This window comes from Manis pentadactyla, chromosome 7, assembly GCF_030020395.1.
Source record: "Manis pentadactyla isolate mManPen7 chromosome 7, mManPen7.hap1, whole genome shotgun sequence".
NCBI classification, from domain to species: domain Eukaryota; kingdom Metazoa; phylum Chordata; class Mammalia; order Pholidota; family Manidae; genus Manis; species Manis pentadactyla.
The window spans coordinates 126,586,577-126,610,192 of NC_080025.1; the positions used below are offsets into that span (position 1 = coordinate 126,586,577).

The following is a 23,616-nucleotide window of genomic DNA, read 5'->3' on the forward strand; positions in this document are numbered from 1 at the left end:
CTTATTTAATACTTGTTTTAATTTCATGACATGAAAATAAGTGAATAATTTCCTGTATTCCTCTTAATTCAGGGACATGCAATGGGTTTCACCTATTCAGTTCACTTAACATTATTAAGCGTGTACTTTGAACTGGGCAGCAAGCTCAGAGCTATAGATATAAAGATGAATAAAGCAGATCTCTACCCTGGAGCCTAGTTTAGAGGACATATGGATAAGCAGTATTTTATAGCAAAATTTGGCAAAGTGTAATGAAGACACAAAGTACTATAAAGGCAAACAAAGGAATTCTTGTTCCTAGTGGCGTCAGGGCAGACTTCTGGTTCACAAGGCTGAGAATCAGGAAAATGCCCTACTCTAGGCAGAGGAGCTCCTCTGATGATGAAAGACACAGAGATGTAAAAGGGCTGGCTGTTAGGGAACACGGCGATTATGGGGGCCAGAGAGCAGGATAAGTGAGGGGTGAGTGATGGGAGATGAAGCTGAAAGATACACTGGAGCCAACGAGTAAAGAGCCTCCTGTAAACTACCTCATCAAGACGGTAGCGCTTAAGAAAAAGAAGTTGGGATTGTTCAATACAGTTGGCGATTGATACAGTCGGAGTAATTCGGCCCAGGTGCATGTAGGCATGAAGATAACTAGAAGGGTGATCCAAGAAGCCCTGTGGAAGCCGTCACATGCTGTGAAAGGGGACGTGGCGACCAGAAAGCCGCGCCCACACGCCGCCCAGAGTACGGGGCTGGATCGCGCCATCCCCACAGGACTTGGGACGAGGGTTGGGCGGGAATCCGGTCCACGCAACTGGGCACGCTCCCGGGGACGTGGCGCTTTCCAGCCAATCCCGGCTACACGACTGTGAGACCAATGGCTGCCCGGGGAGGCTGTGCGTCAGCGGCGGCTTTGTTGATGATTGGTCTGGAGGCCGCCGGCGAGGCGAAGAGGGGCGGGGCGTGGAACCGCTTCCGGTTGGGCGGTGCTTGTGCGCGTGAGTTGCGCCTGTGGGTGAACTGTGCCCACGGTATTTTGGGCTCTAGGCGGTACGTGGAAAGGTAGGTCCCGCGGTGCTGGCTGGGTCCCTTGGCTTCCTGGGCCTTTTTCGCTTTCTTCTTGTCCTAGCCTCGCTGCCGAAGCGGCATCGACCACCTTCTTTCGGAGCCCCATTTTCAGCGGGCTTGAGCGTGCTCACGACTCCGGGGCCCTCGGCGCGCAGCCTCGGTTGGAGGCCGCCGCTCGCCCTCCCGCGCGCTCTTGGAAGAGGCCTGGGTCTCCGTGAGCCCGACTCCCAGCTTGGCTTCCTGTGGGGTACTTTTTAGTGCCTGGCTTGCCACGTTCTCCTTCCCTGGGTTCCGTCACTCCCCGGGTCCGCCGACGACAGGGTGACTGTTGCATGCCTCCTGAAGGTCAGAGGGCAGTCGGGTAACATTTTCTAACAGCTCCCTGCCACCTCCCACTCTCAGACCTACTGGTGTCCGCCAGCCCCGCCCCAAGGCCGCATCCCTCGAGTAGGTTGCATCTGCCAAGGAAGTCGTGTTCGCTAATTTTGAGGGTGTAGAAACAAGGGGAAAAGAAAACCTGAAAAAACTGACTTTTTTTTCTTTTTTTTTTTGGTATCATTAATCTACAATTACATGAGGAACATTATGTTTACTAGACCCCCCCTTCACCAAGTCCACCCCACAAACCCCATTACAGTCACTGTCCATCAGCGTAGTAAGATGCTGTAGAACACTACTTGTCTTCTCTGTGTCGCACAGCCCTTCCCGTGCCTCCCTCCACATTATACATGCTAATCTTAATGCCCCCTTTCTTTTTCCACCCCTTTATCCCTCCCTTCCCACCCATCCTCCCCATTCCCTTTCCCTCTGGTAACTGTTAGTCCATTCTTGGGTTCTGTGGTTCTGCTGCTGTTTTGTTTCTTCAGTTTTTTTCTTTGTTCTTATACTCCACATATGAGTGAAATCATTTGGTATTTGTCTTTCTCTGCCTGGCTTATTTCACTGAGCATAATACCCTCTAGCTCCATCCATGTTGCACATGGTAGGATTGGTTTTCTTCTTATGGCTAAATAATACTCCATTGTGTATATGTACCACATCTTTATCCATTCATCTACTGAAAAACGAATTTTTTAAAGAACTTTCTATAATTTTAAAGAAAAGTCAAATGTTCCCAACTTCCATGTTTGGCTGCATACTTAAGTCAGTGATGGATAATCGTTTAAGAGTTGCATTAGGGAGTTGCATTTTTTTGTCTGTTTTGTTGCTTCTAGTCTCAGAACCTAGTTCTGATTTTTGGCGTGCTGTGTTCAGAAGTAAACTTAATTCCCTACAGTTGCCCTGATTAAGAGTCTAATAGTGTGTTTTGCAGTTTCGAAAGCTGCTTTTGCATCAAGGCATTTGCGCCCAGGGTCTCCTGTTAAAACTTGAGGACTTTTGATCTCAATTCCTAAGTGTATAAATTCCCAGAATAGCATCTTGAGAATTGAATTGCATTCACTTTGTGTTATCGACCATAAAGTCAACGTTAACGAATCAGGAGTAAATTTGCTTTTACACCTGGGAGGTAGAGAACCGTGCAATCTCTGTAAACTATTCATTGCCATAGGTTGGAACTTAATACAAGATAAATACATGTTTGACCTCATTCGGTACATTTAGTTAACCAAGTAACAAACGATGGCCATCACTGAAGAATGTATATAGTATAGTACAAAGGAGGGTCCAGAGATAAACTGTAAATTTTATTTGTGTGTAGAAAGGGTGAGTTTATCTAAGCCTAATCTGAGTTTTACAGTGATTCAGGGGCCTCTGATAGGATTTGGAATCAAAACTAGGAGAACTGTGAGCTGACAAGATGAATTGAGTGTGCCTGAGTGATGGTACTCAGATACAGCATTGAAATAAACTAACTCATCGTTATTCTCACTATGATCATTGGAACTTCATCTAGTGATGTGTCAAAAGATATTTATTGATGGCATTTTAGATACATTGCACAGGAGGTCAGTACATTTATATTAACACAGATTTTCTGTAACATGGGTTTGTTGGGGGTGTTGGAAGGATAGAAGTGTATCCCGGGATAGCCATTGGAGATGATTGCTAGGCCATAAGGTCCTAGATCTTCTGTCTGTGAACTCTTAAATATGGACGTTGTTGATGTTGTAATTTATGTATTAGAGTTAAGACAGCTGAAGTAACACTTTGCCTGTTGCTGGCTGATGGCCAGGTCCCATCCCGTAAGGGAAATTGGGGGTTGGGAAGGACCAACGGGCAGGAACTACACTACTGCCAAGTACTAGCCAATCTGGTAACATGTATCGGCATATAAAAGTGCAAGACACTGTACTAGGTACGCTAGAGAGATGTTAATTTATATTAGCTGAGGTCCTTGCCTTCCAAAAATGTAGCATCTATAAAGTAGCTAAGGAGATAAAGTAGCCTATAATCATTATTGTGGAGTGGTACAAACACGTTTTGTAAGTTTAGAGGAATTGTACAAATCACTCCAGTTAGAGTGGTCAAAGTGGATAGGTCTTTTCATCAAGGATTTTAAAGTTATTTATAGACATTTGGCACTGAAGAAAGGTTGAGCTTAAATAACTACCAAATTCTCAAGGACTTTATGTACGTTAACATGCACAGCAATAATACAACTAAAAACCAAAGCTCTTGTCCCTACATTTTTCATAGCCTTCCTATGGCAATTAATTATGTTCTAAAGTTTCATCAGCCAAATGGAAACTTTTTTCTTCTGGAATTTCTAGCATTTTTTTCTCAAAGAAGTTTTTTCACTCTGTAGCCAGAAAAAATTTAAATTTATACTGGGTTGCTTTGGTTATAGAACTAATGAAGTCTGAATGACAGTTTGTCATTCTCAAAGCTTTTCTTCTACAGCCAATTTTTGCACTTTTATATACTCAGCTGTCTTATAAACTTATGCCCTCAGTCACAGATAATTTAATTAGAATGTATTAATGAACTAATATAAATTTGCCTTCACTAGAGAAACATGGAATAATGGTTTATCATAACTTTTATCAAATCTTGAAGGATGACATTATTACTTTAATATGGTATTCCAGTTGGTTGTGTTACTTGTACTGAAGTTTATAAGTAAAAATGTCAGATAACCAGATAGCTTTAATTTCTAGTTTTCATAACCTGAGCCTTAGTATAGTTAAATTGCTTTCAGGCTGTTCCTCCCAGTCCACAATTGAAGTAGACACTTAAAACAGTGAGCTTCTCCTTTTGTTGCATTAAGAGGAATGCCCTTTTTGCTGAATCTCCAACTCAGGGGACTGGAATTTTATCACCACACCCATTTGTTCCCCTTGTTACCATTGAGCAGTGGGTCTGTGGTCAACCAGAGTAACTGTGGGATTGATCACTCATTGCTAATGTTCTTGAGAAGTTGAATTTAACCCAAATATTTAAATTTCCCTTAAACAATTTAAGTATTCTATAACCAGTGGATTTTGACAGAAAAAATGACTGAGGATGAAGGGGGGAAATGGCAAAAATTTAGAGCTTTGAAGGAAATTTTTTAATGGGTAAAATAGGCTGATTCTTAAGGCTAATCATTGTTGTTGGAAGAAATGCAAGCTTATGCTTTAATCTTTCTTCCTTACAAATTAACTGAAATAATTCATGAAAATAACTTTATAGAATACCGTTATTGGTCACATGCTGCAAAAAGATATTTACTTGGTATCTTATGTTCTAGCCCTTTAGTTTGTTTCTCTAACGTGGTGCTATCCAGTAGAAATAGAATACAAGTTACATATGAATACATTTTCACCTGATTTAAAACAGGTGAAATTACTTTTAATACTTTATCTAATCCAAACATACAAAATACCAGCCTTTCAATATAAACTAGAGCAGTTATACCACATTGTCGTTCACACTAGCCACATTCCAAGTGCTTAGTAGCCACATATGGTTAGTAGCTACCGTCCTGCATGGTGCAGGTCTAGTTTGTTTTTCTTTTAAGAAATACTAGCTATTTCCCTTGATGAGGGAGGGACAGGATTTTAGAGAAATTTATAGGTCATTTGAGAAATGGAAGATGGGAAATTTTTTTTCAATGACCATTGATTTACCTTCTAGACCACATGATAAAAGTTCATACAAACAAGTCTTTCATTTATGTATATCATGTTTTCCTAATATTCTCTTATCCACTGATACGTAGCTGTGATTATGGGGAAGGGTCATTTAACTTTATATCATTTGGTTTCAGTTTAGTTGAAAAGAGAAAGATGCTTCAAAAACAACCACTAATACAGTTCAAATGCCTTGTGTGAAAAGTTGTACTATTCTCACATGTTCAAAGAATAAAATATTCTTTGTCTTGGGAGGTATCCTTTGTTTTCATTTGAACATTTTTATATGTATATGCATGTAGACACATCTAGATACATATTTGAGTGTCTATAGTCATAAAACAAGAGGCCTTTTGTTAAAGTTTCTAATAGCCAGGTGTTGGTATGTTACATGTGGGCACAATGAGCATATATATATATATAAATTTTTTGTTTTTTAAGTTATTTGAAGTGCAGGTTTTTCATTGCTCCCCACAGAGCGATGTAGGTAGGGTTGTTGGCTTTGCCCATCAGGTGGTCCTTGCTGTCTTTTAGGCAGTTTCAGGGTGACAGTGGTTGATATGAGGAAGCAGAGACAGCAGTATAGCCAACTCCTAGAGGCTGTGGGTGAGGAAGAAGGGCAAGCTTGAAGGAATAGCAGGGTCTGGGAAAGATTGATTTTAGATTGTGGAAACCTGAGAATATTGAGAGAATGGAGGAGCTTACAGAAGGGGGAATTGAAAGTTTAATTGAGAGGAGAAGGAAAGAGAAATCATAAATGATAAAGCCAGAATTCTCTGAAATTTTTCTTTTATCCTTATTATTGAGATGTTAAGCCTCAAACATAAATGTACTTTTCCCTGAAAATCACAGTGTATCAATCTGTTACATTTCTGTATGTTACATGTATCAAAACTTTGTACAATATCCTTCCCAGGCCTTGATAGTGTTAGTGGGTCTAAACATTTATTCTTATTGTAACACTTGGGGTTTGCAAGGGTTGTTAGATTGTTATGTAAGAGTTGTTAGGGTATTTTATTCTGGGTGTGTAATTAATCAGTTATTAAAATTTCCCTAAATGTTAAGTTCCCTTATTAATAAGCATAAAGAAAATCCTTATATTGTAGTTACTCTTGATTTTACTTGATTTGTAAGCCTCTAATACTATAGATACTTGTGTTGATATCACAAAATATCAACAACATACAATTTGTTCCTTGTCTCTAAAGAGTTTTGTCTATAGAATTATGTTTAGTTTGAGATGGAAGTTTCATTTTGCCCTAAAATAAAGGCATACTTACTCTGACATTTAAGAGAGCTATTAAATCTCTAATTTTCTACTGTTCCACTGATTTGATTGATCAGTTGAATCATTGAAGGGTAAGCTGGAGTGTTATTCTAGAGCACTATGTTCTACTTTTAATAAACAGGGTATGTCTTAAGAATAATAGATGATGTGTTTTTCCTTACGTCTTCTTTTTCAGTCTGGAGAAACAGCTTGAAAATGTTTGGTTTGCTACCTAATATTGAAAAGGGGTTTTATAGTATTGTTTATGAAGTAATACAAAAAGGTAATACACGTGAGTGTGCTTATTTACAAAAAAACAGACAACACAATAGAGTATAGTATTAACATTTACTCCATATTAGCTTTACCACCCCACCTCTGTCTCTTCTCCCTTAAGCTTAGGGTTTACACTGTTTACAGACAGGTGTTTATCCTTCCACACCATATTCTTGCATATGTTAAATTTATACAAATATAAACAACCTGAGGAGGTTATTTGGTTTGGCTTTTTACATAAATGAAATCTTGGCATTATTTTACACAACTAGCTTTGTTTGTTCACCTAACATATCTTGGTGAGTTCTCAGTGCAGATAGAGCTACCTACCTCATTCTTTTTAACCTCTGTGTAGTGTTCCATAATCTAAATTTCATATGTATTTACCAGTTCTCTGGTTTAATTTTCTGTTTTTCAAATCCTTATAAACTATCATCATTGAACCTCTGTGTGCAAGTATCCGTATATACACATTTGGGTGTTTCAATGGGATAGCATGAAACAATGTTGATAAACCTTCAGAAGCATAGCTGAGTTAACCTTGGTAGGAACAGCCTAAGTACCACCACCTCTTTCTCTAAGGGTCTTCTGGTCTTGCTTTCACACTGTTTCCTCTCATGGGTTTCCATAGTCTTAAACCGTCCAGTGAGAGTACTGTGTTTTTGTTTTTGTTTTTGTTTGAGAATAGACACTTCAGAAGTAACCCCATCTTCTGTTATCTCTGTGTCTACATGTCTGTTTATCTTATTGTCACTGTTCTATTTACTGTAGAACACTTCTACTCTCTGTTGATAGATCCTCTTGCCATTTCAGGACCTTGCCACCCTCCCCCACTGAGCTGCTTTCCCAGTGTTCACATACAGTGCTCTTGAATGCCGTTTTACAGGCTAAAAAATGTTCTTCATGGAGGCCTCAGGTTGTGCCCTTTGTATAATCAGCTCTCTAGGTTTTGTTGGAATTAAATATATTTCTCTACTTGATTTCTTCTACTTTTAAGGAATCTATGTAACATGCTCACCACTAACAATGCTAAGCAATTTTTAGTTTATTGAATATAAATGAGACTATAAATCCAAGGTACTACAATGTAACTTTTCAAGCTACTATTTGGGGGTTCCAAAAAAAAGCAGATACATTGAAATATGTCTAATCTGTTGTCATATTTAACATGCTTATCCTCTGGTACACTTCACTTCATTCTGGTTCCTGAAACTGTCTATTAAGCAAGTATACTTTCAGGTCAGATTTCTTAAGATATTACAATGGCTGCCTGAGAGTTTGGTTAGAACAGTCGTCCTCAATGTGGGTGCCTTTTAAAAATATTAATGGTTAGGGGTAGGATTTAGCCATCATTTTTTCTAAAAAAACTATCTGGGTGATTGTAGGTACAATCTAGATTGAGAATCATTGAGTTAGAAATTATGCTCAAAGAGCTTTCATATTTTTGAAAATGTTTACATATAAAATGTGAGCCCTTAGAGTAGATTGTTCCACTAATGACATGGAGAAGAAGTCAGTGGCTGGTTGAATCTGCAGATTAGGACATGATGCATTTTTACTTTCATGTGATGTGATGTTCCTGTGTACTGTAGTCTTATATTAGTTTCTAGGGCTGCTATAACAAATTACCATAAACTGCATAGTTTGAAAGGACAGAAATTTGTTCTCTCATAATTCTAGAGGCTACAAAGAAATCAAGGTGTCAGTAGGGCAATGATCTCTGAAGGCTCTAGCAGGATTCTTCCTTTCTTCTTGCTAGATCTGATGATTGCCATTAATCTTTGACATTTCCTTACTTGTAGATGTATCACTCTAATCTCTGCCTCTTTTTATAACATGGCATTCTCTTCTCTCTGTGTACAAATTTCCCTTCTTTTGTAAGGACATTAGTCATTGGAGTAGAGCCCATCCTGATCAAATATGACCGCATTTTAACTTGGTTACATCTGCAAAGATCCTATTTCCAAATAAGGTCATGTTCACAGGTATCAGGGATTAAGTCTTCAGCATATCCTTTTGGGGGACACAATCAACCCACAACGAGCCTCACACCAAATAACCTACCCATCCAGTACGAGCGCCATTGGTCATAAAAGGGAATGAGTAAGTGATAACGTGAAATTGCAAAACTTATTCTCACCACTGGGGGAAAAGCCTTCAGAATCCATGTTCTGCTGATAAAAAATTAGTTAAAATGTGAAACTCTGGGGAAATCTTTCCCCTTGATTTTTAACTTCACAGTTTCTTTTCTCTGAGACCTTAACCTCTCTGAATAATACTGTGGTGTGTTTTTGTTTTTATTTTTATTTTTATTTTTATTTTTTTTATTGAGGGGTAGTTGACACACAGTATTACATTACATTAGTTTCAGGTGTACAACACAGTGATTCAACATTTATATACATGATAATTCTAGGTACCAGCTATCACCATACCAAGTTGTTACAATATTTTGACTATATTCCTTATGCTATACATTACATCCCAGTTACTTATTTATTTTACAATTGGAAGTGTGTTTATATATATATATATATTTTTTTTTTGTGAGGGCATCTCTCATATTTATTGATCAAATAGTTGTTAACAACAATAAATTTCTGTATAGGGGGGTCAATACTCAATGCACAATCATTAATCCACCCCAAGCCTAATTTTCGTCAGTCTCCAATCTTCTGATGCATAACGAACAAATTCTTACATGGAGTACAAATTCTTACATAGTGAATAAGTTACATGGTGAACAGTGCAAGGGCAGTCATCACAGAAGCTTTCGGTTTTGTTCATGCACTATGAACTATAAACAGTCAGTTCAAATATGAATATTCATTTGATTTTTAAACTTGATTTATATGTGGATACCACATTTCTCTATTATTATTATTTTTAATAAAATGCTGAAGTGGTAGGTAGATAGGAGATAAAGGTAGAAAACAGAGTTTAGTGTTGTAAGAGAGCAAATGTAGATGATCAGGTGTGTGCCTGTCGACTATGTGTTAATCCGAGCTAGACGAGGGCAATAAACATCCATGTATGCAGAAGATTTCTCTCAGAACGTGAGGGGGGAGGTTCTAAGCCTCACCTCTCCTGCTCCCCATTTTCTCACCAGATGGCACCCTGCGACTGTGCCTGTCTTAGGTTGTTCCTCCCTTGAGGAATCTTACCCGTCTCTGGCTAACCAGTCATCTTCCGGGGCCATACAGGGAAATGTGAAGTTGGTAAGTGAGAGAGAAGCCTTATTGTTTGAAAAAGTTAGCTTTTTACTTCTTTGCATATTTATGCCCTGTGGCTTCTATGCCCAGCATTTGTCTTGAGGTGTCTTTACCACTTGGAAGAATTATGATACTCGGTAAATTCGACATGTGGCACGAGTTCTATTTAAAGGTTGTGATTAGGTAGGAAGAAGAAAAGCTATAGAAGTAGCAGGCAGAAGAAAACCTGGGAAGATTGATTATTTCTTTGACATATCTTCTTGTAGAGTAACTTCAGCATGGATAGGTTTTAAACTACTAATTAAATTGTGCACACACATTAACATAATAGGAATATAGTTACCTAACCAAAGCATACCTGTAATTACCAGCCATCTCCAGTGAAACCAAGAAAACCAGTTAGGCACCTTAGGCATTTGTGAAAACTTATCTATGATATGGTGGATATTGTCCAACTGAACTTAAACAGTCTGAGAGAATTCAGATAAATTAGAACAACCCATTCCTGGGGACTGTTCACATCCCATATGTTCTTTTAACAATAAATAGTCTGTGGTTGTAAGATTTTGGAGTGCTACAATTTGCACTTCTCCTAATTCTTGGTTGAGTTCCAACAGTATAGATCCAGTCCAATTTGTTGTTTTACTGTATGCACAGGCCAGCTTAGATATCTCCTTCATCATTCCCATGGCAAGTCCAGGAACTGGTGGGATGAGTGCATCTACACCTGTGGCAGTGCGTGGATCTTTGTTGGGGTTTTTTTTTTGCTGATCATCTTCTGTCATGAGTCTTCCCGAGAGTGCTGATGTTGGAAGTTCTTTTTCATATCGTATCTTAGTTCATTTTCGGGGTAGCCAAATTAGGCTTTGATCCTCTGTATAAACATCAACAGACCCTTTGCCTACACTTTTATATGCCCTTTATATCATTGTGTAGAACTCATTGGAGGTCATGTGGTGTGTTTTTAGAGTGTGTTCAACAGGTTACAGTTTCTCTGCAATTTTTTTAATGCACATTTTTCAATACAGTGTTCAAGCCTTGTGCTTATTAGAATTCCCTGTGACTGCAGAGATTCTGAAGGCATGGGTAGAGCTTGGGAATCTGAACAGTACTCTAGATATTCCTTATGCCTGGGCAAGTTTGGGAAATACAATATACAGAGTGATAAAGCAGTTGTTATCCATCACATATCATCTGAATGGTTTGATCTTTGGAGATGATTTAAGGTTGAGCCTAGACATGGAAGATGACTTGGTGCTATATATAGGGCAATAAAACTGCTCAAATATTTCATTGGTTCCTAATCTGGTGATCATCAATCACCTAAGATGCATTTAAAACTAAAAATGCCTGGATTCAACTTCAGAGATTCTGATATCAATGGGGGAAACTTTTTTTTTTAAAGCTTCCTAGGTGATTTGATAACTAGCCAGGTTTGAAGACCAGACTGCTGATGAAGTACAAAAAGTAAAGTTTTTGTAGTCAGTAGATCTGGATTTAAATCTTGATCTTCTCACTTTTAAGTGTTTGGAACTTGGGCCAAAGGATTCAAGTTCTACTTCGGTGTTTTTCTAAAGGGAGACTACTTGCAGGATAGACGTATTAACTATAATTCATTGTCAGCCTACAGTCAGATGAGAGAAACTGTTTAAAATTTCTCACCATAAAACTGGAATGTATGATATTCACTCTACCATACTTTATGGATTAAGTAATAATATTGGGATAATATCAAAGTAATAAGCAGATGAAGCATGTAATTTCTTATTTAATTATTAAATACACTGCTCCCTGAATTAACTACCTTTCTTTTTCTCTCCAAGATCTGATTATCATGGACCTGCGACAGTTTCTTATGTGCCTGTCCCTGTGCACAGCCTTTGCCTTGAGCAAGCCCACAGAAAAGAAGGACCGTGTACACCATGAGCCTCAGCTCAGCGACAAGGTTCACGATGATGCTCAGAATTTTGATTATGACCATGATGCCTTCTTGGGTGCTGAAGAAGCAAAGACCTTTGATCAACTGACACCAGAAGAAAGCAAGGAAAGGCTTGGGTAAGGTGCCAGCTCTCAGAGGACTAGTTAGGGTAATGACATTTCTTTATACATCAGCTCGTTCTTTTCTCTTTTGACTCAGTCACCCAGTAAAGCTATGTTGAACTACATCTTCTAAAAGCTAACCATAAAATTGCTATCACTAAAATTCAGTTAAGCACTTGCTTTCATACAATTCTTTATTGTATAACAGCTTTTACTTCATTCTACAAAGCAGAGTCATTTTTGCACAACATGACCTAGCTTGAAATGCATCTTGATCCCAAAGAAACATTGCATGGGGACTTCTCACCTCTGGTGCTTTTAATTTTTAAAAAGTATGTATAATCTATTTGTTGTTGCCCAAGCCCAGTGTTGGAGTAGATAATAAACTGCAAATTAGACACTTGAGCTAATTTCTGTCAAGTTTATGATTTCTGAGAATATCCTTCACCCTCTTTATTTTCATTCTCAGACACTTGATTAATTAAGAGCAAAAACCAACCTTGCCTTTTAGAAGATTGAAACAAGTAATGGTCTTAATGTTAAAGTATGGGTTGCTATGTCAGTAACACCTAGGCCATAGTCAGGTTCTGTGGCTCTCAGCAGGCATCTTTTTACCTAAAGATTTGGTTTAGTGGAATCCCAGTTGATTATTTCTAACTGGGAATCTGAGAATGTCTTTTTTGGCTATCCTCAAACCTGGCTTTTAAGGAAATGCAGGTTAGTTGAGTGAACGTTTTCTCCTCAAGGAGCACCACTGGTGTAACTTTCTGAACTACACTCAGGAGATTTGTCTACAAAGTTGTACTACATAGGAATTTCCAAAAGCAATATTTTGCCATCATGGGTAGTGTTGTGAGAAGACATAGGGTTTGCTTTAGTCAATACTTCAGAGTAAATTTATTCTTTCATTGGGTTGTCTGCTAACCGAAGGGTGCAATAGCTTGTCCTTAAACACCAACAAAAATAATCAAAAGATTTTGCTATGTAGAATGAAAAACTACCTGAAAACATTTTAAAGTAGGTATAGAAAACAGAAATATATTAGAGTCCGTCTTCTGTTAAGTTGCTTTTCTCACTTTGAGAGACAATTTTAATCTTGTAACTATGCTAACATTCCAGGTTGAAAATAGGAATGCATGAGGATGTTCTCAGTCTTTGTGTCTTGCCTATTAATGTGCATGTCCAACCCACATTTTGTTCTGCACATTTCTCTTCACAGAATTACTCTTAAATAACGAAGGGCCCATAGTTTTGGTGTCAGTCAGGATGTTTTGGCTCTGTGCAGGTAGTGGACTAGCTCTGTTAGCAGTTTGCAATAGAGAGAAAATGTTTCTTTTTTTCATCAGTGAATATTAAAAATTCACATGAGCAAACTCCATATTTTATTAGAATAAAGGATTAGAATCATGTTTTTCATATGAATGAACTAAGTCCTGTTTACTTCTCCCAGTTTTTGGAGATAAAGACAAATATCCCAGATTATAAGGTTATGTATTATTAGAAGCAAGAACTCCTGATGAATCTTTTTTTTTAAAACTTACTGTGGCATTTCTAAATATTGTTTTGCTAGGTAACTATACACCAGAGGTTGGGAACAACAGATTCCCCCTCTTTTCCATCCATGTAGAAGGCAAGTAATTCTTAGGAGATATGATCTTTGTTTATACCTATAGTTGGAAAATTTCACCATTTTTAAGCCTTTAGGAATAATATCTAAAAGACCAGAGGAAGCATTATAAAGCAATCTTAACATACAATTTTCATTTCCTTTTTCTTAAGAATATTGATAGAACATGTTTTCTTTTCTTTTTTTTTTTTTTTGTAGATAATTATTTTTTTATTGAAGGGTAGTTGACACAGTATTACATTAGTTTCAGGTGTACAACACAGTGATTCAACATTTATATACATGATAATTCTAGGTACCAGTTATCACCATACCAAGTTGTTGCAATATTTTGACTATATTCCTTATGCTATACATTACATCCCAGTTATTTGTTTTACAATTGGAAGTGTGTACTTTTTTTTTGTTTGTTTGTTTTGTGAGGGCATCTCTCATATTGATCAAATGGTTGTTAACAACAATAAAATTCTGTATAGGGGAATCAGTGCTCAATGCACAATCATTAATCCACCCCAAGCCTAATTTTCATCAGTCTCCAATCTTCTGAAGCATAATGAACAAGTTCTTACATGGAGAACAAATTCTTACATAGTGAATAAGTTACATGGTGAACAGTACAAGGACAGTCATCACAGAAACTTTCGGTTTTGCTGATAGAACATGTTTTCTTAATGTGTGTCCACCACACCCCTAAAAGAAGTCCGAGTGTAGTTAATTTTCATTTATGTGTCCTCTAAATCAGGTGATGGTGGTCCTTAATATTAAGAAGAACTCACCCTTGATATATTTGCTGTAGAAGTGAACTAGAACAGTTCATCATCCTTTTGTTGAGTCACAGGCCCAGCCCCTTCAAGAGTCTAATGAAAGTTAAGGGCTCTTTCTCAGAAAAGTGCACACTTATGAATATATATGAAATTTTGGATGCTTAAAATTTCAGGAGTATTATCAGCCATCCTGGAGCCCACTTATTGACCCAGGTTCTTAAAAAGCCAAAGGATTTGCTTTTTGCCTCTTGAAATGTGGAGGCATGTTACCTCTTAGGAGAAATAATATGAGGTCCAATAAGTACATCATTGTGCCTGTCCTAAAATAAATGCTTATTGAGTGCCATCATAACTGCATCAGTAGGGTTCTCTGATGCCTTTGGAATAATCACCATTAACTTCACTAATTTGTTCTGGCTTTTAAAGATGGACATTCCCACTTCCAGTGTGCTTTCACAGCTGCCTGCAGGCTGGATGGCCAGTGGGATAACAGGGCGTTTATATTTTTAAATGGTGGTTTGGGTATGTATGTATGTATATATATATATGAGACAGACCATATGTGGCCCACAAAGCCAAAAATACTATTGGTCTCTTCAGAAAAAGTTTGCCAACCTCTGGATAAAACCATTTGGGTTGTTTCTGTTGGAATAAATAGAATGATGTTTAGCCATCCTCATTAAGAAAAGCCCATCATGAGCAATCATATGCCTTTTTTATCTGAGCGATCCTTCTCTTGAGGCCATTTATAATAGTTTATACTTTTCTTTGGGGAAGGGGTTGGGAGGAGTTCTGACACTTTGCCCCTTTTTTTCTTCATGGTACAGTGACACGATTGGTAGCCAATACCATTGGACAGAAACTGGATCCCATTATTATAGCATAAGTTTTTAATATTGGTATAACTTAATTTGTTAATATTGTTAAAACTCTACAGAGTTAAAAGTTGCAAAAAAATTTGTCCCATGTCCATGTAGAGGGGAGAGTATTTAACATATGGTTTATTACTTTACCTTTTCTATTAATATTTTAGAACAAAAGCTGTAAGATTACACAAGTCCCTGAAGGAAAACACTTTTTAATTACAGGATTTAAGTTACAGATAGTTGAGGCTAACACTGTATCAATATCCTGCTGAATCTTTTTTCATAGTGTTGCTGCTGTTCTCTGAGGCTAATCATTTTCCATGTTGTATTCCTGAAACAAACACAGATTTGGAAAAGACATTACCTGCTACCAAATGACAGTCTTTTTCGGTTGTGTGAAAAATAAGAGTGTAAGAGTATGCCAAGATTTCAGTTCTGCTGGAAGTTTTGATTTAAAGTTCATATTCCAAATTGGGCCACTTTTGTGTGATTTTACATAGGTTGTCTTAGCTTCTGTTATGTAGGTGATTGCACCTTTAAACAGGAGTTTTAATACCATGCACGTATTTTGAAATCCTTAAATTAAGATGACAAGTGCAGAAGAAAGAAGCTCCTGAAAGGCAAGTGCTTGATTCTTTGGCTTTGTAGTTTTGCTTTGTCATCTGCTCTCTAACCCTCTCAGCTTTTCAACATGTTCATCATCAGGGATTATGTTCTTACTGTATTTCCTCAGAGGTCTCCACTTTGGGTTTTTTAATGTGAAAATCCAACTGAACACAGTGTATGATAAGCTGCTACTATTTCTTAGAATAAGTCTTTTTGTACCTGGTTGTTGTTTTTAATAAGTAAAAAATTTTAATGCCTTGAGGTATAAGCAATCAAAGTCTGGTTTAACATTTTTGAATTTTTAGAAAACCATGTCAGTGGTTATGAGTATTTACCAAGAAATTGAGATTCTCCTAAAAGCAATAAAGAAAAATATAAAGATTTGTATGTTTGATACAAAGAGCGGACACTGTAGATCAGAGTGAATATTCACCCCTGAACTCTGACCATCAGCTGTAACCTAAAGGGTTGTGGCTGGGTTTATTTTTCCACGTGCACCAGCCATGAACTGTGCTTGCCTTACCTAAAGATGGCTATACAGAGCAATAACAGGCCACTTAAGAGAAAAACTTTCAGTTGCCTGTCTGGCAGTTTTGTTTGGGAAACAACTTTTATTTCCATTCTTTAGCCCTGGGCAAGACCTGCGGTTACAGCACACACCTGGCTAAGTCCAGAGTCTGTGTCCTTTTAACCTCTTGCTGAATTTCTCTGCATTTTCTACAGAAAGATTGTAAGTAAAATAGATGGCGACAAGGACGGGTTTGTCACTGTGGATGAGCTCAAAGACTGGATTAAATTTGCACAAAAGCGCTGGATTTACGAGGATGTAGAGCGGCAGTGGAAGGGGCATGACCTCAATGAGGACGGCCTCGTTTCCTGGGAAGAGTATAAAAATGCCACCTACGGCTACGTTTTAGGTAGGTCCCTACTATCTGGGGGAAAAAGCCTTACGGAGCTGGCAACTTGAAACGTAACTGTTTTGTCTTGTAGAATGATTGTAGATAAAATAGACGCGGATAAAGATGGGTTTGTGACGGAGGGGGAGCTGAAATCCTGGATTAAGCACGCCCAGAAGAAATACATATATGACAATGTTGAAAACCAATGGCACGAGTTTGATATGAATCAAGACGGCTTAATCTCCTGGGATGAGTACAGAAACGTGACTTATGGCACTTACCTGGGTAAGGGGCAAGATGTCAGCCTGGCCGAGACCATGGTCTTGAGTCAATTAGAAACAAATGGGTCACACAGTGAAGGAAAGGAAGAAATTGTGTTTATGTTGATGCTAAGCTGATTTCCCTTTATTTTTTTAATTTTAGATGTATATGTTATGTTGTTACTTTGTTTAATTTTGGTTTTTAATGTCTGGCATCTTCAGCATTTCAGATGTATTTTACCATATTTTCTTTCTGTCATGCCTCAGAGAAACTATTTTTGGAATAGATCTTGTTTAAAAGGCTGCATTGTTCCAACAGTGCAAAACAAGAGGCTTTGAGATGTCTCCTGACATGGTCACATTAGAGGGTTGGACCTGAAATGCAAACCAAATTAGATTCCTTTATAACTGGTGAGAATAGCAGGAAAATTACTATCTTTCCTTAATAAAATAAAGATAAAAAATAATAGCTTGCCTTCATAAAATTTAACTCTATCAGTGTGTCTACTTAACTGAAGTTTAGAAATGAAATTTCCCATTTGTTTTCTCTGGCACACACGTTTTTTAGCGTGCTATGCAAATGATTCAAGGCAAATAAATGTGACTTGGCTTTCTGTTGATTTGGTGACTTGTGTGCTTGGGCCACCTGTTAGTAATTTTCTTTTACTTACTAGATTTGCCTGCTGCTAAGTGGTAAGTGGCAGTCTTACTGAGTTGGTGTCTTAGGCTGTTTTTGTTAGTGAGATTCCTCTCTGGTATGTGGTTACTGTTTGAGATAAGAATGTATAAATGTATAAATGTTACTTTCTGCAGTTTTATTCTGGAAATAAGGCAAAAGCAGGTGTTCTGTGCCACTGACTAGCAGGCAGTGAGTGTGTAATGGTCTGTTTCTTCCTCTGGATAGCCAGCTGTCTGTGTTAATGACAGGACTGCATGCATTTATGGTGAAGAGACTTTATTTCTGTGTTGGGCTTGTTCTCATTCCTAAAACTAAAGTGGCATTCTCTTTCCATGCTTAACACTAAGCCAAGAACCAGACATATCCTTCACCTAATTAAGAACACATGTATTAAAAAAAAGTCAGGGCAGATGGAGAGGCATCCATGCTTCATGCTCTCTGGCTGAGATTCACCACCTACCTGATTTATTTGGAATTAATTATAAATATAGAGCAAAGGGTAAGCTATCACTGATCTAAACAGAATGTGTTGATAAATTTCAGTTCAGACCTAGGCACTTACTTGCCCAGAATGAATCTTAACCTTTTTGTATGATTATGTGCATAAAAATCTGTTGAGAGTTCTGTTGCTTCTCAAGGCAAATGATTCAATGTAATGGGCATTTCTGCTGACTGAGACTGCATAAGCTGAAGCACTGGCTGAAAAAGCAATGTCTTTATAAGGCATCTTTCCCTGGAGGCATGTCGGTGGACACTGCTCAGGGGTAATGAGGTGGCTTACAGAAGTGCTGAGGGGTTTTTTGTGAGTGTGTTCTTGACCTGATTTTGAGTTCAGGTGTAAATAATCTTAGCTTTTAATTAAAATCTCTCTTAATAAATCTCCTTTCCACAAAAGGAATGTTAACACTGTCTCTGCCACAAAAAAAATGGAAATACTAAGATCCATCCTTCCTATACCAAAACTGATCAAGAGCCACCCAAAGCTGTGTGCAGGCCAGCTATCAGTAAACCAGGGCCTAGGATGGGTACAGCACTCCAAGCAGTGACAACAGGCACAGGAGTTTAGTCATTAAAAATAAAGTCGTATATCTTCCTTTTTCGTACTTATATATGTGCATGTTACCAGGCTTCTTGATTACAGTCACCATGTTTTACCCTAGGAAGGAGAGAAGGGCTCTTAGCTAAGAATCTAGTCTTAATGTATAAGTTGTCTTCTGTTATCATTCTTATTTATGTTATATAGTTGGTACTTGAATAAAGTTGAAACTTCGGACAAGCTGTCTTAGTATTTTAGAAAAGTGGTATTTTCCTTAAATTCTCCATCTCCAAAACTTATTATGGCTTTGAGTATACATATATACTCATGAAGCTGTCCACTGAATTTTGACACTCAACAAAGAATGAAGCTTCAAGCTGCTCAGCTCTCAAAATAGAACAATAGTGATTTTTTAGTTTTTTTTCAAACTGTGCTTGAAGTATGGGAAGATTCAACTACAGAATCAGAAGTCAGGAGTGTGTTGTTATTGTTAAAGGGGTCCTGTGGGTCTTTTTATAAAACTAATGCTATACTTTTTTTTATTTGACCAATATGTTGAAAGAAAGTTGTTTCTTAGCTTTAGTGTGGTGTCTTTCACTTTTCAAAATACCTACACAAGTTATCTCATTTGGTCCACACAGCAATTCATATGGAAAGTTGGGTTTTTTTTTCCTTTTCTGCTGTTAGCTCCTTCACGTTTTTTCAGCTTAAACTAAATTTCATCTAGATTCTCATGAATTGAAACTAACCACTGCTAACAGATGGATTCAATTGTAGCCTAATGTTTGTTTATTACAACAGCTTTATTGCAATACACAATACATTGCGCATATTTAAAATGAACAACTGATGAGTTTTGACATCAGTATGTGGCAGTGAACCCATCACTACGATTAAGACAAATGAACATTTCATCATCCTGAAAAATGCCTTCATGCCCCTCTATAATCCTGCTCACCTTCCCCATCTCCCATCCCTAGGCAACCGCTGATATGTTTTCTATAACTCTAGATTAGTTTGCATTTTCTCGAATCTTACATAAAGGGGGGAAAGGCAAACAATACTTGTAACTCAGGGTAGATTTCTGAGTTGACTGAAAAAATTAAAGTGTGACCTTTCAAAGGGTGATGTTCTGTTGCTTGAATCCAGGTGGCCTTAATGTGGGACGTGCAGCCTTTTATACCTAGCTTCTTAATTGTAGCCTAGTGGTTAATGAAAATGGCAATAGCTTACATTTACCGAAAGCTAACTATATGGCAGGCACTGTTCTAAGCACTTAGATTTATTTGCTCCCTTAAACCTCCTAACAATCCTTTGAGGCAGGCACCATTATCTCCATTTTACAGTAAGTAGATTAAAACAAAGTAGATTGGAGTTCTATGCTTCAAGTGAGCACAATAAGGTCGCACAGCTAGGAAGTGGTAGAGTTAGGATTCAAATTGGATTCAAACCCAGACGGTATGACTTTAAAACCACCACTGCTCGACAGATATAAATTCTAACTCAAGCCTTATCACTAGAAACAGGGAAGCATTACATAATAGGTTATATTTCCAGGAGCCAGGGTTCCATGCTGAGTGGCACACATTTACATTCAACTTGGACCTGACTTGGAGGCCTGTAATTACTGGAGCTGAATGTCTTCACACTATTACAATTTTACTTGTGTGATCAGGAGTGATTTCTTCATTGCTTGGCTTACCTTTCTTGGAAATTGATTCCCTAGCTCACACATTTTCATGTTTCTGGAAGTCTTTTAAGATTTGGCTTAAAATTTTGTTTTCTAGATGATCCAGACCCTGATGATGGATTTAACTATAAACAAATGATGGTTAGAGATGAGCGAAGGTTTAAAATGGCAGACAAGGATGGAGACCTCATTGCCACAAAGGAGGAATTCACAGCTTTCCTGCACCCTGAGGAGTATGACTACATGAAAGATATAGTAGTACAGGTAGGTGAGAGCAAGGATTCTCAACAGAAACTCAGCTTCTCTTTGTTGCTAATGCCCTCCTTCCTCTAGCCTTTCCTCTGTATTTGGAAGAATGACTTCCTATACAAGTGCTGGCCAGATTCAGAGTCCAAGCTCTGTTATTCTGTTTTTCTGTGACCTTGATCAAGTCATTTATCTTAGTGCCTTAGTCTTTCTGTTTAGTATGACAGTATTTACCGTATGTATTTTGCCTTTTGATGGCTTTATATTATAAGCATGAGGATTTTTTAAATCCTATTTTTTAAAATACCATGACCAGTGATCACACACTGGGTAATAACAGTAATATTGAAGAATTCTTACAGAAGGCAGTTATGGATAAAATACAGACTATAGCTGTAGACATACTCCCCAGTCACATGTCTTGTTACTATGACTTCAGCATGACTAGAGTTGCCAGATCAGCATGGGCTTGGGATAGTTTGCTGGTAAGCAGTGCCAGTGTTCGTCCAAGAAGACTCACAGTTATTTTACATTAAAGCACAAAAAATTGATAGTATTTCACTTTTTTCAGCTAGAAAAACAACAGTTTCTCATGGCTTAACACCCACATATGTGCACACATACATGTATATGTACATGTGTGTGGGTGTATTTTGATGAATGAAAAATAATTGCCTAAACTAATTTATTAGATACTAATAGTATCTTCTTAATCTCTTCTGTCTAGGAAACAATGGAGGATATAGATAAGAATGCTGATGGTTTCATTGATTTAGAAGAGTATATTGGTAAGTCGGCTTCTAGGTGTTTTAGAAGAAGCTGAGAAGCTTTGGAAGATACATTTACCCACAGAAACTGTTTACCCCATGGGTCAATTCTCGGCACATCATTAAGTCAGCCCAGTGTGAAACATCTGTAGCAGCACTGTCCAATCAAAATATTAATGTGATCCACATATATCATTTTAACTTTCTAATAGCCACATCAAAAATATATATAAAAGAATCAGATGGAATTTCAGTAATGTATTTTATTTAACCTAGTTTTCTAAAATACAGTAATTTCAACATATCAGTATAAAATATTGAGGGGTTTTCTTTTTTTCATACTGTCTTCAAAAGTGTATTCTACACTAAAACACATCTCAGTTTGGACCAGCCATAATTCAGGTACTTGATAGCCTCATTGTGGCCAGTGGCCACCATACTGGACAGCACTAATATAGTGCATCCTGGATGCCCGTGGAGTTGACAGTATGAGTTGTAAGGAGCCTAGATTGGCATTAGGAAACCCTGAAGAAGATTGGGAATAGAGTAAGAGAGAGAGGCGGGTGAATATAGCCTTCCTTTTCCACTGTGTTGTTTGTGTTTTCTGCCTAGGTTCTCTGACTAGTCTCCTTTTGTTTTTATGTTTGTTTTTAAATCACTTCTTTCTGTCATTTTCCCTTTAGCTATCTATTTAATTTGGTGGGGGAGGGGTGTTAACGTTTTCAAAGCTAATTTCTCTCAAGTAAAGCTGTTTTTTTATCCTCAGAGTAATTTCAAGACTTCTCCATTGCTTTAAAACAAGGCAAGGAGCTACCTCTTTACTAAGTAGTTAAGCTAATTGTTTCACAATTGCTCTGACGGAAAGTAAAATAATTTTATAATAATAATTAACAATAAGTGAAGGAGAAGAGAGAAATTACAGATATCTTTGTTACAAATGACATTCCATTTTGAAAAATACTAGATAATTTAATATTCCACATTCTTATTTTTACTCATAATAAACTCAGTTCTAGTGCACCACTGCTTTTGTGTTTCATAAGCCAGTTTGTGTTTAGACCTCTGAACTTTACCTGAAGTGTTTTAAGTGTGCAAGGGAGACTTAAACCTGGTCTCTATCACCTATCATTTAAACTGCATTGAACAAGTCACTCCTTTACTCAGATTTTGTCTAATTACACCTATTTATTTTCTAGAGTTATTCCAGTTGAATCACTCCTTGAATTTTTACCACTATTTTTCAGTGATGTACTTTTGAGTTTTTTAGAGAAAAAAGGAATGGAGCACTGGAAGACAGGATTTTTTTCCAAAATGATTTTTTTAGTGGAGTTCATTAGCACGGTAGAAATAAATGCCTGGGTACATTTACAGAGCTTGTTTCAAAGTTAACTATGTCTACTTTTAAATATTTTATCTTTTCATTCTTGGCTTTTGCTGTTTTTTTTCACCACTGCTAACATTAAGGAACTCATTTGAACTCCCTGAGGAGAGAAATTAAATTTAATAACTATTAAGTACCATCATTTATTAAGCATTGAGGTCAAATAAGGAAATATTTCTGTTTTCCTTCTCTTCATACAAACCCAAGGGCAAAGGAACTGTATCTTAAAATGACTAAAACTATTGGTGCGGGGAGGTGGGGTGGTGTCTGTGTGTTGCTTCCCTTTGCAAATGATACATTGGGGAGCTGGGCTTTTGTGAAGCTAATTTCTGGAAGGAAGTGCTAGTTTCTGCCCTGTTGAAGAGTGAGATCACAAAAAAACAGATGGTCTTTGCCTTTTATGTTTCTCATTAATAAGAAGTCCCCATAATTATACTGTTGAATTATTTTTGTTTTTTAATTATTATAGGACATTGAAAACATAAAATTAGATAGAATAGTATGAATCTCCATGTACCTATCCCCAGCCCCAACAGCTATCAGCCCACAGCCATTTCTTTCAAATCTACATTCACTCCCTCACCTCAGTTACTATTTTGAAGTAAATCCCAATCATTATCTCATTTCATTGGTTAACATTTGATTATGTAGTTTGAGATACATATGTATCTCTCAAAAACTTTTTTTTAGCATAATCTAAAGAAATTTACTAATTCCTTAATATCATTATATAGATTGAATCCTAAGAAGAATAGGAATGAATAGAAAATTAAATAGTATTGTTCTTACCACCTTTACTCATCTAGCTTTAACATGTGTTTATGCTATGTTGTATGTTCTAGCTTCTATTAAAAGTATGGCTTTTAAGCACACATTCCTTCTCTAATTCAGA

At 37.4% G+C, this 23,616-nt stretch overlaps 2 protein-coding genes across 3 annotated transcripts in view; both read left to right on the forward strand.

Moving 5' to 3' along the window:
- Window positions 1-1,274, forward strand: part of GARIN1B (golgi associated RAB2 interactor 1B) — a 19,094-nt gene extending 17,820 nt beyond the window's left edge. Inside the window, exons 7-8 of the mRNA XM_057504975.1 lie at window positions 732-1,050; window positions 1,118-1,274. Of these exons, the coding sequence (XP_057360958.1) occupies window positions 732-1,050; window positions 1,118-1,274 (476 nt within the window). The remainder of the gene's footprint in view (window positions 1-731; window positions 1,051-1,117) is intronic.
- Window positions 944-23,616, forward strand: part of CALU (calumenin) — a 27,775-nt gene continuing 5,102 nt past the window's right edge. Inside the window, exons 1-5 of one of the 2 annotated variants that reach the window (XM_036909095.2) lie at window positions 944-1,050; window positions 11,687-11,918; window positions 16,490-16,683; window positions 20,428-20,594; window positions 21,304-21,364. In XM_036909095.2, coding sequence (XP_036764990.1) covers window positions 11,698-11,918; window positions 16,490-16,683; window positions 20,428-20,594; window positions 21,304-21,364 — 643 coding nt within the window. In that variant the 5' untranslated portion in view covers window positions 944-1,050; window positions 11,687-11,697. Of the gene's footprint in view, window positions 1,051-11,686; window positions 11,919-16,489; window positions 16,684-16,756; window positions 16,951-20,427; window positions 20,595-21,303; window positions 21,365-23,616 lie in introns of both variants that reach the window. The other variant, XM_057504747.1, reaches the window with a different exon arrangement.